Source organism: Oncorhynchus kisutch, linkage group LG3 (assembly GCF_002021735.2).
Source record: "Oncorhynchus kisutch isolate 150728-3 linkage group LG3, Okis_V2, whole genome shotgun sequence".
Classification (NCBI taxonomy): Eukaryota; Metazoa; Chordata; class Actinopteri; order Salmoniformes; family Salmonidae; genus Oncorhynchus; species Oncorhynchus kisutch.
In genome coordinates, this window is record NC_034176.2 from 20,590,655 (window position 1) to 20,604,829 (window position 14,175).

Genomic DNA, 14,175 nt, shown 5'->3' on the forward strand with positions numbered 1-14,175 from the left:
GAACATTCTATAGTACCATGGAAATTATTGCATCGCAATACCAGGCAGCAATTGAGTGTACCCATGAGTTTATCAGTCAAATTGCCAGGGTTAGAGGTTCCGTTCATGCAATTTATGGGTTCAGCACCAGGCAATATTATTTCAATACAGTTACTTGACTTTCTTCCTCATCAGGGAGAAGTGATACCCACTAAACAGAATCAGAAAGTTGTGTCTCATATTAAACGTTCCATTTATTTTAGTTACCGTTTGCGTTCATTGCCTGGTTGGAGAGGAAATGACAGGCTTTACACAAGTTGGACATGTTCCTTCAAAAGAATGGCGTTAAATAATTGAAATAGTTTATCCTCAGTGACACTGAGGTTTTATGTATCATCACATAACATCTGAAAGTGTTGAGGACTGTAGATAGACTGGGGAGGGGCCTGTTTCTTGCTCACATTGAGTTTATTGGATGTTGGACTTGACTCTAATCTCCTCAGGTGTCACACACAGCTATGAAAGCATAATGCTGCAATTTCCATCAACCATGATCATAATAACAATAATACCCCACAAAAGATTTCTTTACTGTGCTTTTACTTTCAATATATATTATTCTTTCCCAGTGTTAAGTGCATCCCCAAATAATAATTACATTGGCATAAGAGACTGAGAAGCATAACATAATTGAACAAAGATTAAACAAAAATGAATTCAATCAAAAAACAAATGTACATAACAAATATAATTTCCCTCTCCAAGCCTACCCAGACCATTTGAAGAAATGAACCAACAACACTTCCCCTTTATACAAATAAGTGACATTTTAACATACATCTCTGTGATTTCATGAATAACTAAGGTGGGCGATACCAGTTTTATTCAGATCACCATCGTTTAGTTTTGCCATCTTCTTTGACCTTCCACAGCATGAGCTCCATACAGGCAGCAGCATCTTCTGCTGAGTCATGACCACCCACTGGAAGAGACAGGAACAATGCCATACACACTGTTACTGCAAGACTAACATAAGCCTGGATATATCTTACATGTATTGGAAAGCCTTGGATCAGGAATGATTCTCACATTAGTGGATACATGTTTTAGGACTGTAGCCTCCTACGCAACACAAAATATTCTCTCTCAGATTCCTTCTCACCTGTAACGTTCCTTTTTATTCATGTTCTAAGAACATTTTTTTTAAATGTAGTGAATGGACAGAATTGGGATTGTGAAATATTTTTCATTAAGAACATTCATGCAACATGTCTCCCTAATTTCACCATGATCAGTTTGACAGTATAAAAAAACTTTAATGACACACAATAGATGGACATCCTCCCCACTGCCAGACTTGTTTGTGTTTGACCCACCACTCTCCTGGATGATCCTCCTGAGGTAGTCTGCTGTCAGGTTGTGGAGGGTCATCTTATGAGGCAGGCCCAGGCGGTGGGGGAACGACACAGAGGTGTCCACCACGGTGCCATGGAGCAGCTGAGACAGGCAAGGTGACAAACTTTATGGGCCAGTTTCCCAGACACAGATTAGGCCTAGTCAGGACTAAAAAAGCATGCTCTAAGAGGATCGTAGTAATGTTGTTTTATTTGACGTATCGAAAAAAAAAAAGACTGATATTGACTTTCCATATCAGTGTCCATTCACTAATAAATAGTTAAATAATGCAACACAACTCACCTTCAGTGCACAGAGGTCAGATTCCAAGCCGTAGCCAATCAGTATAGTCTCAGCATTGACAAAGCTCAGTAGAGTCTCCTGAACGTCTCTGATGGACGAGCTTGTTCCTTTCACATCAGCTTCATTGATGCCTGAAAACCTGAGGAAAAGAGAGCAATAATGACTTCCATGCCATCCTTGTCAAAAAATACTGGATTAAATAAAAGCAGTCTGTCAAGATTCAATATGAATTATGAAGTGTTGTGGCCTTACCTGGTGTTGTAGTCAATGACATCATTATCAGGTTTCACAAAGGTGTCATAGATGACCTGCAAACTGGAGTTGACAACAGTCACTCTGGCCAGCTCCAGACCTTGAGTGGTATAGCACTGAAGAAAAATAAATGTATTAGTCATACAATAAACTTCACCAGATCACTAGTGTGGCAGTGTGGACATTGATATTCAAAACACACTGACCCAACCTTAATTGGCATGTCATGCAAAATGTTGCCTATGAATTCCATAATGTGACTGTTGAATCTCACCATTTCACAGTCGACTGAAAACACACCCGGGCATCCCTTGTCAGAGCCAGGCCTTGGAAGGGTACTGACAAAGCCATCCAGGCTAACTGCATCATGGACATGCAGCTGAGGGGGGAGACATATGTGAGCAATACAAAATGTTCCCTGACATCTTTGAAGGGTCTTAAGGAAAATAGGTGTGATGCACCAGTCATCTTCTTACCTTGAAGACTTGGCATCCAGGACACCCAGCCACACCTTCACAGCAGCTGTAGCGTGTTTCCACTCCACCTGGAACTGTACAGTAATAGCAAGTTATTAAATATCTGTATTCAGACATTTAGAACATACCATAATGTCCTCTCACCCTTTTTCTCAACTCCTTTCCCATAGTGGTAGTTGCACTCCTCCTTGCGAGTGTGCTTTCCCACTTGGTTCACAGAGTAAGTGGCCCCACACCGACAGCAAATCCTCTTCAAAGCTTTTCCCCCAGAAACAAACAAAAACACAAGTTGCTAATTCAGGAGTTAAACAGAGCCCTGAAAGCAAAGACAGTATAAAGCTGGAGTATGCCCTCTTCTGGAATGGGGAATGATGAAAAGAACATGAAGAACAGGTCCATGTTGACTACAATACCCAAGGTAGACCAGTCCTAGGGAAATTACTCATACCACAGGCCTAAAATTCAAATATGAACCGTTGAAGCCAGTTCCACTGCGTTCTTTCATTGTTCCCCTCTAATCAGGGACTAATTCAGAACTGGGACACCAGGTGGGTGCAATTAATTATCTAGCAACAGAGAAACAGTACTCTCAGTACCTCCAGGGTTGGATTTGAATACCCCTGGCCTATTGATTTATTTTACATGCTTGCTACAGGCAATACATGCTTATGACCAAATGTCACATTCCAAGAGGTACATTTGTACATTTGGTCATTACTCAGCAATATAGACCTGAACAATGCAGTGTGTCATACTGTACTCACGATCAGTGATTCCCTTTTTATAGTCTTCACGGTACAATATGGCACTGCCAGATTTCTCTGGGTGCTGAAGAGGATAGTTATTCTCCATCAATATCTCCTCTGACAGAATGTGCTCCTTCAAACTGTCATACAATGCAACATCTCCTTCAGCAGAAAATGAATAGGAAAGCTAAATGAGTCATGGAAGTGTCAGAAAGGCAGTCAGGATTTTGATATGACGCATAGCATAACTTAGAATAAAATCTTATCCTTTAATGAAAATGTGTGGAGGAATGCATGATACCATTTCCCCAAAGTGCTTTTTCATTGAGTGGAATATTTCCTTTGGACAACTGGACATTAGTTTCATTTCCAGCTGCAAATGAACAGACAAGAAACAATTCAACTTGAGTTGCGAAGCCCCAAATGTCCTTTGTTTACATCTGTCCCACCACAACATATTTAACAATATAATACTATTGCAAGTAATCAAAAAGCAATTTAGAATACATTCACTCAGTTGCTGTAGATTCCCACCTTTGACAGAGACGGAGCTCTGGTTCTTCAGCCTCTTCAGTGCATTCACTGCAACACTCAGATACTTGAGTTTGTTGATGCTGCGATCATACACAGTCTTCTCCTCAGCAAGAGCCTAAAGTATAAATCACACTGTCACAGCTTCCAACATAAAACAATAGGTCATGGCAACAACATGTATGACAATTCCCATATAATATAATCATGGCTAATAGAAATGTTGACTGCCCTGGGTCAAACCTTTTCAAAAGCATCTTGTACAGTGACGGACGTTTTGAGGAATTCCTCTACAAACAGGTTTACATAGCGCTGCCGTACGTCATGTGGGACTTTGGCGCTGACCTCAGGACGCATCTTGGCCTTACGTTTGGTAGGAATGGGCTGGGAGGACAAAAGCAAAGTAATGATTTTTTTACTCGAGAAACAAAATGACCTTGCCATGCACAGTTTTTTAGAAAAGATATGAATGCTAGCACTAATGAAAATAATCTGCTCAGTAATGTGCTACTGTGTCAATACAAACAAAACCACTAAAGCCATTTCATTCCACCTCTACATTATGTTGGTACTCACCTTAGCAGGGATATAGGCAGTAGGCTGAGGTTGTACAGGAACAGGTGTAACTGGAGTATGGACTGGGGTATGGACCGGGGTGACTGGAGAATTAGCTGGAGTGATGGGCAGAGTGTAGCTTCCCTCTGGGAGGATGAAGTGCAGGTTGTTGCCCACCTGGATGGCTGTTCCCACAGGTATGACGTTCACACATGCTAGCAGGGAAAATATATAACCAATAACTTAGTAACATGTACAGATGGAAATAAGATGCATATAATAGATGAAATCTTCTGATGCATAACATAGACAAAAAATATGTACAATAGGATATACATGCCAACTGACTGGAGGAGTGCATTTTCACCTCAACATCACCCTGTTGTACTTTATCATTTACAAAGTCAAATTGCAGTGGTTGGTACATTCCTCACACATACAAAAGTATAGTTTACACATTAAAGATATGGACTCTTACAGTTTTGCATAGTAGTTTGGTGAGTTGGCTGGTGAATGAGGTATTGAACTGGATGGTGGGTGGCCTGATGACTGGCCTGATGAGCAGGAGAAGGCAGCATCACCATTTTTCTCTGTGAGTTGGAGATGAACGCCTGGCCTCCTTTCAGAGCAGCGGACAAAACGGAGGCCCTCTGCTGCAGCTGCTGGATCTTAGAGGGGTTGGACAACTGGGGGGCTCCTCCACGGAAAGGAACGATCACCTGGGCTTTGCTTTTGCCCACCGGTGGCTGTAGGACAGGAAGGCAGTCAATTACAATAAGTAAAGTTTCATGAATCACAGTTAATAAAGTAATTCATATGCTTGAGTTGTAGCCTTCAATAGTGTACCTCAGTATATCTGGACACATGGGCCACCCTCTTCCTGGGTCCTGGCAACGGTTTGGGTTTCACTGCTAACCCTGGTGTCTCCACATCCACAGCTCCTACCTAAAACACACAATGACAACATTTTCCTAACTCCATTGAACTGTACAATTAGCCCACCGAATGTCTGTTTGCATGCACTTACAGGTGTACAAGCCTGGTCTGTCGATCCCTCTTCACCCTTGTTGGCTTCCTCCATGAAGATACGATAGCATTCCTCCATTGTGTCACTATCAGATAACTCTGAATACTCGAGCTCCTCAGAATTTGAATCAATAACAATGTGTTCATTCATTGCTTCCACAGTAGGCTGCTCTAAAGGAGCAGATTGTAATTCTACTCCATTAGTCCCTGACGCAGTTGGCCCATATAACAGCTGGCATTGGGTGAAACCCACAGTAGTGGCCGCTTGCTCTACAAAGTTTGCTCCCGGAACTGGACTAGGCAGGGAGAAATCAAGCGCTGGCGTTTGGCCTGGTATTTTCTGCAGACATGGCACTGATGATACACTCTGTACAGGTGACCAGTAACTCTGAGCAGAACTCTGTGCTACTGGCTGCTGACTTCTCTGGGTCTCAATGGGGAGTTTATGGGGGGAGTAGACAGAGGGAGGGACTAAAACATTATGAGGTAGTGAAGATATATGTCCATATGAGACTTCATTGGGTTGAAGATGGTTACTGTTCTCAACACAGTTGTAGGCAAGCTCACGTTCAAGCAATCCAGGCTCTGCCATCAGTAAGTTGACATCAGTCTTAACTGGCTCATTATGGTGGCGTGTCTGTAAGGATGATTGACTCTCAAAATGAGTCTCAGGTTCTGGGACACAGTTGCTTTCCGCAGTGACTTCAGCCTCTTGGTAACAAACTATTCTCTCACTTTCACTCCTCAGGTTTTCCAAGCATTTGGACAAGTCATCGAATACACTCTCAGCACTGGGTTCACCATCATTTCCCCGACTAGCGGAAACACTAGATAGGCCATAAGTGTTGAGGTTATCATCTTTCACAATCTCAGACACTGCAGGTGGGGATAGGACTTCGACTACTTCAGGACCAGGAGTGGACACAGGAAGTGGAATACTGAGTGGAGCATGAGCCACAGTAGGAACAAAAACAGGGTGGACTTCCTCTTTGATTTCCTGTGATTGGTTTGTGTTGATCTTACAGGGCTTCTGAGCCCGACACTTCTTTCTATCGCTCTCCAGAGGTGGAATATCAATGATGAGGACCCCTTCTTCTTCTTCAGAGTCATCAACTAGCTTGTTACTACTAGCTGGTGAGGCAGTGAACTCTTGAAAGGGTGGCTTAGTTTGGTCCTCCTTACAAACATTCTCTCTAGTCCTCTTCACACCTTGCCCACTTCTCACTTTCTGCTCATTACCTGGTTTGTACTCAGAACAACCACTAGATCGCAAAGAAGCTGAGAAGTTGGACAAGGGGTCGTATTCCAAATCAGTCCTGGGTTTGGAGTTGTCAACCACATACTTCCTCCGGGCAGGAGAATAGACTGTAGTTGACTGCCTGTGTTTAGACTTTACACTATTTCCATTCAGATCTTTGCCTGGTGTTTCAGATTTGGCAATCAAGACTTTCTTGGACCCTGTTCTTTCACTGTCCACCTGCACAGTTTGGTAACGAGATAATCTCCTTTGCTCCTTCTCAACCTCATTCTTAACAGTCTCAATTTCTTTGTTGATCCTCTCCAACTCCAAAAGGCAAGGGTCTTTGGCTTCATTGACCTGTGGGACTCCATTAATGGAAGTGGAATGAGTTTTCCAAACACCTGTTCATTGAGAAAAAGTAAATAGAAAACTGATGTCATTAAGAAGATCAAACGACATAAATTACTACACACATGCCATACTATTTTTCCAAAGTGAAAAAAAAAAAAATGCAGCCACCTCGCATAATGCCTTACAACATGGTCAAGGCAGGTTGATGCGCTGCAATTAGGTATAGGCAGACTTGAAAAGAAGTAATCCGGTTTCAAATTGATCGGCTACTGCCCATTTCCACTTGAGGATGTAATGTGGCAATTAACAAGTATGCCTTTTTGGAAAACTATGGCAAAACTAAAGGCAAGCTGAAGAAAAAAATACTTCGGGGCATTTGTATTAAATTAATTACAAAACCAGACTGACCTGCTGTTGTTACCGGTGACCCATGCAGGGTGTTGTCAAACATTCCTCGGTCGTCTTTGTCATGCTTGTACAGACAGTGGGGCCGCTTACAGTGGTCACGTCTGAAAAATGGACAGTCTATTTCAGCGAAGAATCCAATGGAAGACAACATCGACTACTTATAATTTATCTGTACTCCGGCTATATTTAATAACATTTATTCAAGCGTGGGCGCTTTCCATCAATTGTCCACTCACAACACTATGCACCTGTCATGACGTCAGTGTTACGTGAGTTTTATAGCATCAGTCGTGGCGCGGGACATTCTGTCAAAAAAATTATAGTGGACTGCCATGCGCAATCATTTAAATTAATGATGATGATGATCATGTGAAATAAGTTCGCTTTGGTAAAGAGTCAAGCTAGCACATTTGAAATTAATTGACAGGGAATCCACCTGTAATTGATAAAGCTTTCCCAGACCTAAAATACAAATATGCCTAGTGGCTGGTGCCACCAAGTGGCTGTGCCTGTCTGCTACTCTGGAAGTACTTCAGAACTGTAGGTGGTGCAAATGCGCTTGTTGCTGCTCAAGCCAACGAACCCAGAATCAGAAGAAGACATCCAAGAGACGTTCGTGTGTTGCGTGAAAACTCGAAACAACACTCAAACACATTCATATTAGATGTTTGAGTACATCAGAATGTTCTTGTTGTTTAGAAATGGACGTGGGTGTTGAGGACATTGATGAGGATGAAACTGACTGGAACAGCATTTGCTCGGACTTTGTTCAACCCCCCCATGTTGGTAAGAAAACAACACAAGTGACACCAAATGACGGAAGCAAATTGCTTTGCTTACATTGCATGTTTAAGTGTAGTGAATAATAAGTGTGTAATGCTATACTCCGTGTGTAAACAGTGTTTGCCTACCCTTTTCGGTTACTGTACCACTCCTTGGTCATGACTCTGTTCCATTGCATTAATGTTACACAAGAGTCATTGGACGAAGGCGTGTTCTGTAGGGGAAAGTTTTGTTAAGAGCCCTGATTCTCGGTTTGAACATTAACATGCATCGCTTGCACTACGGTTTTGGAAGCATAACGGACCTTATTTCATATCAGCGAGAAATAATTTTCAAAAAACAAAAGGTTAAATTGATACACACCTTGTTAGTGTTCCCACACGGCAATATATCCATGTTACAGCGCTTGTTTACGGAAAACAGACGGAAGACGAGGCTATCTAGCAATTAACGATCTAGCATGCTCTGAACACCTGTGTGTAAGTGTAACTCGGGAAGTGTAGCGGAAGTGTAGTTTCCTCGTATGGGGGCACCTATAGCTATATGGATCTGTGCAAAACCGCTACAGTAATTGTATGTTTTCTGTGTGAATATTTTTTTCTTGCTGATGAAAGATAAGGGGCATATGCTTCGAAAGCCATATTGCAAGAAATGATTTACGTTTCTAAACGTTAAAAGACAGCGTCAATATTGTAATTCAGATGAGGCAGTCGTGGGTGAAGCTAATGGCTGAGAACCATAGGGAGAAGGCAGAATGTCGCCTAGAGTTTGAGAGCTACTGTACCATCAACTGAATGTTGCTCTGCCCAGACTACCCTAGTCCAGTGGTTCCCAACCTTTTTCCTTACTGTACCACCAACTAAATGTTGATCTGGCTAGAGTACCCTAGTCCAGTGGTTCCCAACCCTTTTCCTTACTGTACCACCAACTAAATGTTGATCTGGCTAGAGTACCCTAGTCCAGTGGTTCCCAACCTTTTTCCTTACTGTACCACCAACTAAATGTTGATCTGGCTAGAGTACCCTAGTCCAGTGGTTCTAGAAATATAAAGCCCTTTACTTTCATATCACATAAAAAATCATTTCACACCTACTGTCACTGTTTTAACCAGTTGCAGCCAAAAGTATTTTTCAGTGACAACACGTTTCTGGAGGCCTTCTTCCGTTACACACAGGTTTTCAGAGCATGCGAATTAGCACAGGTGGTCCCTTTGTCTTCGGTCTGTCTTCCATAAACACACGTTAGCCCCTCCAGACACAACCTTGGCCAGGTTGCAGTTGTAAATGAGAACTTGTTCTCAACTTGCCTACCTGGCTAAATAAAGTAAAAATAAATTTGACAAATTCTAACAAAACAGAATTATGTTTTTCTTCCAGGCTTTCATCCAATTTCTGCAATGTTGCAAACTAGCATACAGAACAACTCTCTGCAAAATGTGACCTTCCCTGTCTGAAAACAGTGGCGAACATTACACGTAGCACCAATGGGTATGGGGGGAGAGGGTTCTTGAACTGTAAAGTCCTATCAAAAATCTTGCCGCTGGGAGCCAGCAAACCATTCAAACTGTTTTTGCAAGAAAAAATGATCCAGACCTCCAAAAGAGGTGTGACAGCGATGCGATATTATTGGAGGTATGGCAAAGCGAGATGACTACTACTAAGCTAACATATGGAATTGTTTTAAGATGGTCATAGCAAGGATATTTTAGCTATTTTATTTTAGGACCCTTGTAGGTATATAAATAAGGACCCCTATAGGTATACAATTGTTTTTGTTTTTTATGTATACATTTTTGTTATGCCTCAAGTGGAGCATGGGGGCCTCAAGTGGAGTATTATTATTATTATTATAATATATTTTTTATGCTCAACTCATGAGGCCCCTTGATGGTGTGAGGCCTGAGGCAATTGCCTCTTCTGCCAAATGGTAAGTCCGCCAGCGCCTCTAAAGATGTGTATCAATTTAACCTTTTGTTTTTTCTCCCTGATATGAAAGATGAGGTTCTTATGCTTCCAAAACTGTACCGCAAGCAGTGCGTGTTAATGCTCAGACATGCCATCTGGGCTCTTATCAAAACTTCCCCATACAGAAGACGCATTCGTCCAATGACTTATGTGTAATGTAATAGAACTGGGAGTCGTGATCAAGGGCTAGGAGTACCCCTGAAGTACCCACTCATGTGCATTTTACCAGTAGGTCTATGGGCTCATGAGTCTTCTCAAGTACCCCCTGTGGATAGGCCGAGGACCCCTGGTTGGGAACCACTGGTGTAGTAGCTCTTTCACCTGTAATTGTTCTCACTATGAAACTGCCCTTCTCTCTTTCAGTGATCCATGGGGGCAAATATTGCAGTAAGGTACCTGCACCACCAGTACAGAGAGTCATCCTGCATTTTGACCTGGACTGTTTCTATGCCCAGGTTGAAATGATCCGCAACCCAGCACTGCGGAAGGTGCCTTTAGGTGATTTATTTGACATGCTATTTATATTTTGTCTCCTATTCTTTGTGTCTAAGCTTTTACTGTATTGTTTTTCAACATGTTAACGGAAGCACTGGTTGCATAACAACTTCCCTCTGGACTCCTTGTAGGTATTCAGCAAAAGTACATCATCGTCACCTGTAACTACGTGGCCAGGGACCTTGGTGTGACAAAGCTGATGTTAGTGACGGATGCCAAAGAGAAGTGTCCTCAGCTCGTGCTGGTCAAGGGAGAGGACCTGACACACTACAGAGAGACATCTTACAAAGTCACAGGTAATCAACTCAGTAACTCTTGAAAGGAGTTAACCACCACAAACAGCTAGAACTGTGATGATCTCACAAACATCAGATAAATAATTTTTATAGCCACAGTGTTACGCTCTAATGAATTCTACCTTACTATCAGTTTTTTGTTATGGAAAAACTCACCTGTCTGTGCTTTCCTCCATTTAGAGTTGCTGATGTCGTTCTGTCCATTAGTAGAACGGCTAGGGTTTGATGAGAACTTCATGGACATCACAGAGATGGTGGAGAGGAGGATGGAACAGACCCCAGAGTCTGCTCCCTATTCATACGAAGGCCACGTTTACAATCTTGACAGTGAGTAGCATAAGGTCTAGCAGCATTCAGACTGGGGACTTATGAAACCAAGATATGGGTTGTGAAACAACCTGTGAAGCTAAATGTATAAACATTTGCATTGCACTTTCAGTTTCCTACATTTAGAGCCACTGTGGGTTTGGATTCTTAACCTTAGCCTTTAGTTATTAGAAATTCCATGTCTACATACTTGCAATCAGGTTGAGATGATGTGAAATGTAACTGTGAATTGTGTATCTTTTTGTTTTGTCTACTCAGCCTCGGATGCCAAAGTCATGGTACACCCTAGACTAGCGGTAGGCTCACATATCGCAGCTGAACTGAGAGCAGAGATCCACAGCAAGCTGGGCCTCACTGGCTGTGCGGGCATTGCTACCAGTAAGCTGCTGGCCAAACTGGTGGCGGGTGCCTTCAAGCCAAATCAACAAACCACACTTTTGCCAGAGAGTGTGAAAGACATTATGGGCAGTCTAAATGGTTTACGTAAAGTACCAGGTATAGATTTGCGCTTTATTCCTAATTTGACACTCAGCAAGTTATCCAAGTCACTACATGAAGTAGAGTATAGTGGTAGATTATCCAACCGGTTGTTGATCCATGTAGCCCTAGTCGTAATCACCTCTGTAGCTGTTGTCATGCCATTCAGTGCTTTACCTTTCTTTACCCATTATGGTCCATTTCAGGAGTAGGCCACCAGACTGCTAAGAGGCTTCAGGCCCTAGGATTGGTTGGTGTGCAGGACCTGCAGCTCTTCCCATTGGCTGACCTGGTGAGGGAGTTTGGAGTTTCCACTGCTCAGCATCTCCAGAACCTGGCTTTGGGCATTGATGACACTCCAGTCACCCCCACTGGTGCTCCACAGGTGTGAGATGATAACTGATCAATACAATAATACATTTTCAGCTAATACTGTTAGAGTGCACATATTGATATGTCTTTCTGTATTTTTTTCTCCCTGTCTTCATAACATACCAAGTCTCTTAGCAATGAAGACTCCTTCAAGAAAATGTCCTCAACCAATGAAGTTTGGCAGAAGGTTAAAGATTTGTTGAGTAGCATTTTAGACAGGTAAGCATAAGGTTTGAATTGCAAGGTGCAGAAATGGTTGAATTTCCAAGTAGTGTTTCTGCTCTTAAGTTTAAGTAAGCTGTCTTGGTTTTAGGATGCATAAAGATGGCAGGCAGCCTTTGACCCTTCGACTGACCATCAGGCGTTACTCTGCAACCAACAAGTGGTTCAGCCGGGAGAGCAGGCAGTGTCCCATCCCCAACCACATTGGGCAAAAGATAACTTCTGGTACCTGTTAAATAATTCTCTCACACATATGGAGTATATTTTGTCTGCAAGCCATTAGGAATTGAAACAGCCAATGTACTGCCAATGGCTTTAGCAAATATACAGTAGCTATTGTTTAGTACCTACTGTACTGTGTATCTACATTTTAACTGTACATTCATTTCTAAGTATGGATTTCCTAGATCTTGAATGGTAGATCAGTTACTGTGCATTTAGCAGCTAACACCACTTAAATCTGCTGTGTTATTTGTCAGGCAACTGTGATGCCTTGGCCCAGCTGGTCACCATGGCCATGAAGCTCTTCCACAAGATGGTGAACAACAACACAGCCTTCCACCTCACCCTCCTTAACGTGTGCTTCAGTAACCTGCAGGCCAAGTGTGCTGCTGTCAGCAAAGGATCCATCACCTCCTTCTTCACACACAGATCTCCTGAGAAAACACAGGCCTCCTCTCGGTGCCAGGTAAGAAGACCGGTGGATGTCACCAATTAGAAGTAAACTAGTATCTCTGTCTCAGGCTTTACCCTGCCACGTGTACTCCTTATGTGTCATCTTTATAATTCTGAAAATGTGCATCCTTTCTCTTTCTCTCTTCTTCCCCTCTAGGAGGATCTGTCTCAAAGTGTGCTTGGTAACCTCCGTGGACAGGCTGGATCTGATGTTGAAGGTAAGACAGAGGAGTTGACTGGTCAGGATGCATCACACTGGATACCAGACATACCTAGCAACCTTAAGATCAAGCCTTACACACAGTCAACAATGCATAGCCCTGAGGCCTCCCAGCAGCGGCCTATGGTGGGTGAGTGCTGCATAGGTGGAACAGTAGATGATAAAATGACCAACAGTCCTGGGATGACAGATGTTCATCCATTGCCCCCCAACATTGACCCTGAGGTGTTCAGACTCCTGCCTGAGGACATCCAGAAGGAACTGTTATCAGCTGCCTACCCAGAGACCACCCATGGCCTCCACAGCCATGGCACTCAGTCCGTCAGACCCACAGTATCTGATCCAGCAGACAGAGCCCACTCATTTCACCACAACCATTCAGAACAGCCTGCCTCTTCCTCTCAGCCTGCTGCATGCAAACTTAATGACTCATTTCACAGCACTCCCATAGACCTAAGAGAAACTGTGAAGGGCTTTGACAGACAGCCCAATGCACCGACAACCAACAACCAACAAGAACACACAGTCTCCTCCCTGCACTATTCACTCACAGACCTCTTGGAGGAGGGAAACTCCTCTACAGGCCTCGTGTCACGGAGGCAGTCGGCTGACTGTGGTTTCCCAGGAAGTGTGGACCCCAAGGTGTTCTCAGAACTACCTCCAGAGATTCAGAGAGAGCTACTGTCTGAGTGGAGACAACAGATACCTGTCCTTAAGATTTCCTCCTCTTTGAAAAAACAGGGCAAAAGCCCCCTGGCCAGAGAGAAGAAGGCTCCAGCTAAAAGCAGTCAGGCTAATAAATTATTGAACTATTTCAAACCCAGCTCAGGTTAGAATGTGTCTGTTATATCAAAGGTCACTATGTGGTGATTAAGAATTTGGACAAATATTAAAATCATTCTCTTATTTTTAGGATGTTCAGCAAGTGAGATTCATACAGTTATTTTAGTCAATACAAATATAAGGAATTGAATGTTAAAATATAAATTTTTTCAAACTGTGTTTTACATTTGTAAACATGGTAATGTTCCAAGAAATATGTAAATAAAGATCATTTCCTTATTTTATTGTACAGTTTTAAA

At 42.7% G+C, this 14,175-nt stretch overlaps 2 protein-coding genes across 5 annotated transcripts; one reads left to right on the forward strand and one right to left on the reverse strand.

Moving 5' to 3' along the window:
* Positions 1 to 215: 215 nt before the first annotated feature.
* zgc:152968 (EloA-BP1 and REX1_like domain-containing protein) lies at positions 216 to 11,066 on the reverse strand. Of its 3 annotated transcripts, XM_020469434.2 has the most exons (18): positions 8,409 to 8,527; positions 8,174 to 8,259; positions 7,263 to 7,363; positions 5,265 to 6,904; positions 5,084 to 5,182; positions 4,716 to 4,983; positions 4,259 to 4,452; positions 3,926 to 4,066; positions 3,686 to 3,800; positions 3,453 to 3,524; positions 3,170 to 3,313; positions 2,550 to 2,663; positions 2,406 to 2,479; positions 2,204 to 2,308; positions 1,930 to 2,045; positions 1,678 to 1,816; positions 1,356 to 1,476; positions 216 to 961 (listed from the first exon to the last, which is right to left on the reverse strand). In XM_020469434.2, the coding sequence occupies exons 1-18, from the start codon at positions 8,439 to 8,441 to the stop codon at positions 870 to 872; spliced, it is 3,654 nt and encodes a 1,217-aa protein (XP_020325023.1). In that variant the 5' UTR covers positions 8,442 to 8,527; the 3' UTR covers positions 216 to 869. The 3 variants fall into 3 exon arrangements, with proteins under 3 accessions (XP_020325023.1, XP_020325029.1, XP_020325037.1); XM_020469440.2 differs by lacking the exons at positions 8,174 to 8,259; positions 8,409 to 8,527 and adding an exon at positions 10,957 to 11,066; XM_020469448.2 differs by lacking the exon at positions 8,174 to 8,259 and having other exon boundaries at positions 8,409 to 8,532.
* On the forward strand, positions 7,743 to 14,155 carry poli (polymerase (DNA directed) iota). 2 transcript variants are annotated; one of them, XM_020469455.2, is made up of 10 exons: positions 7,743 to 8,048; positions 10,373 to 10,507; positions 10,636 to 10,800; positions 10,981 to 11,127; positions 11,386 to 11,622; positions 11,811 to 11,989; positions 12,104 to 12,195; positions 12,290 to 12,423; positions 12,678 to 12,886; positions 13,031 to 14,155. In XM_020469455.2, the coding sequence occupies exons 1-10, from the start codon at positions 7,964 to 7,966 to the stop codon at positions 13,925 to 13,927; spliced, it is 2,280 nt and encodes a 759-aa protein (XP_020325044.1). In that variant the 5' UTR covers positions 7,743 to 7,963; the 3' UTR covers positions 13,928 to 14,155. The 2 variants fall into 2 exon arrangements, with proteins under 2 accessions (XP_020325044.1, XP_031674587.1); XM_031818727.1 differs by having other exon boundaries at positions 7,754 to 8,048; positions 12,275 to 12,423.
* The last annotated feature ends 20 nt before the right edge of the window (positions 14,156 to 14,175 follow it).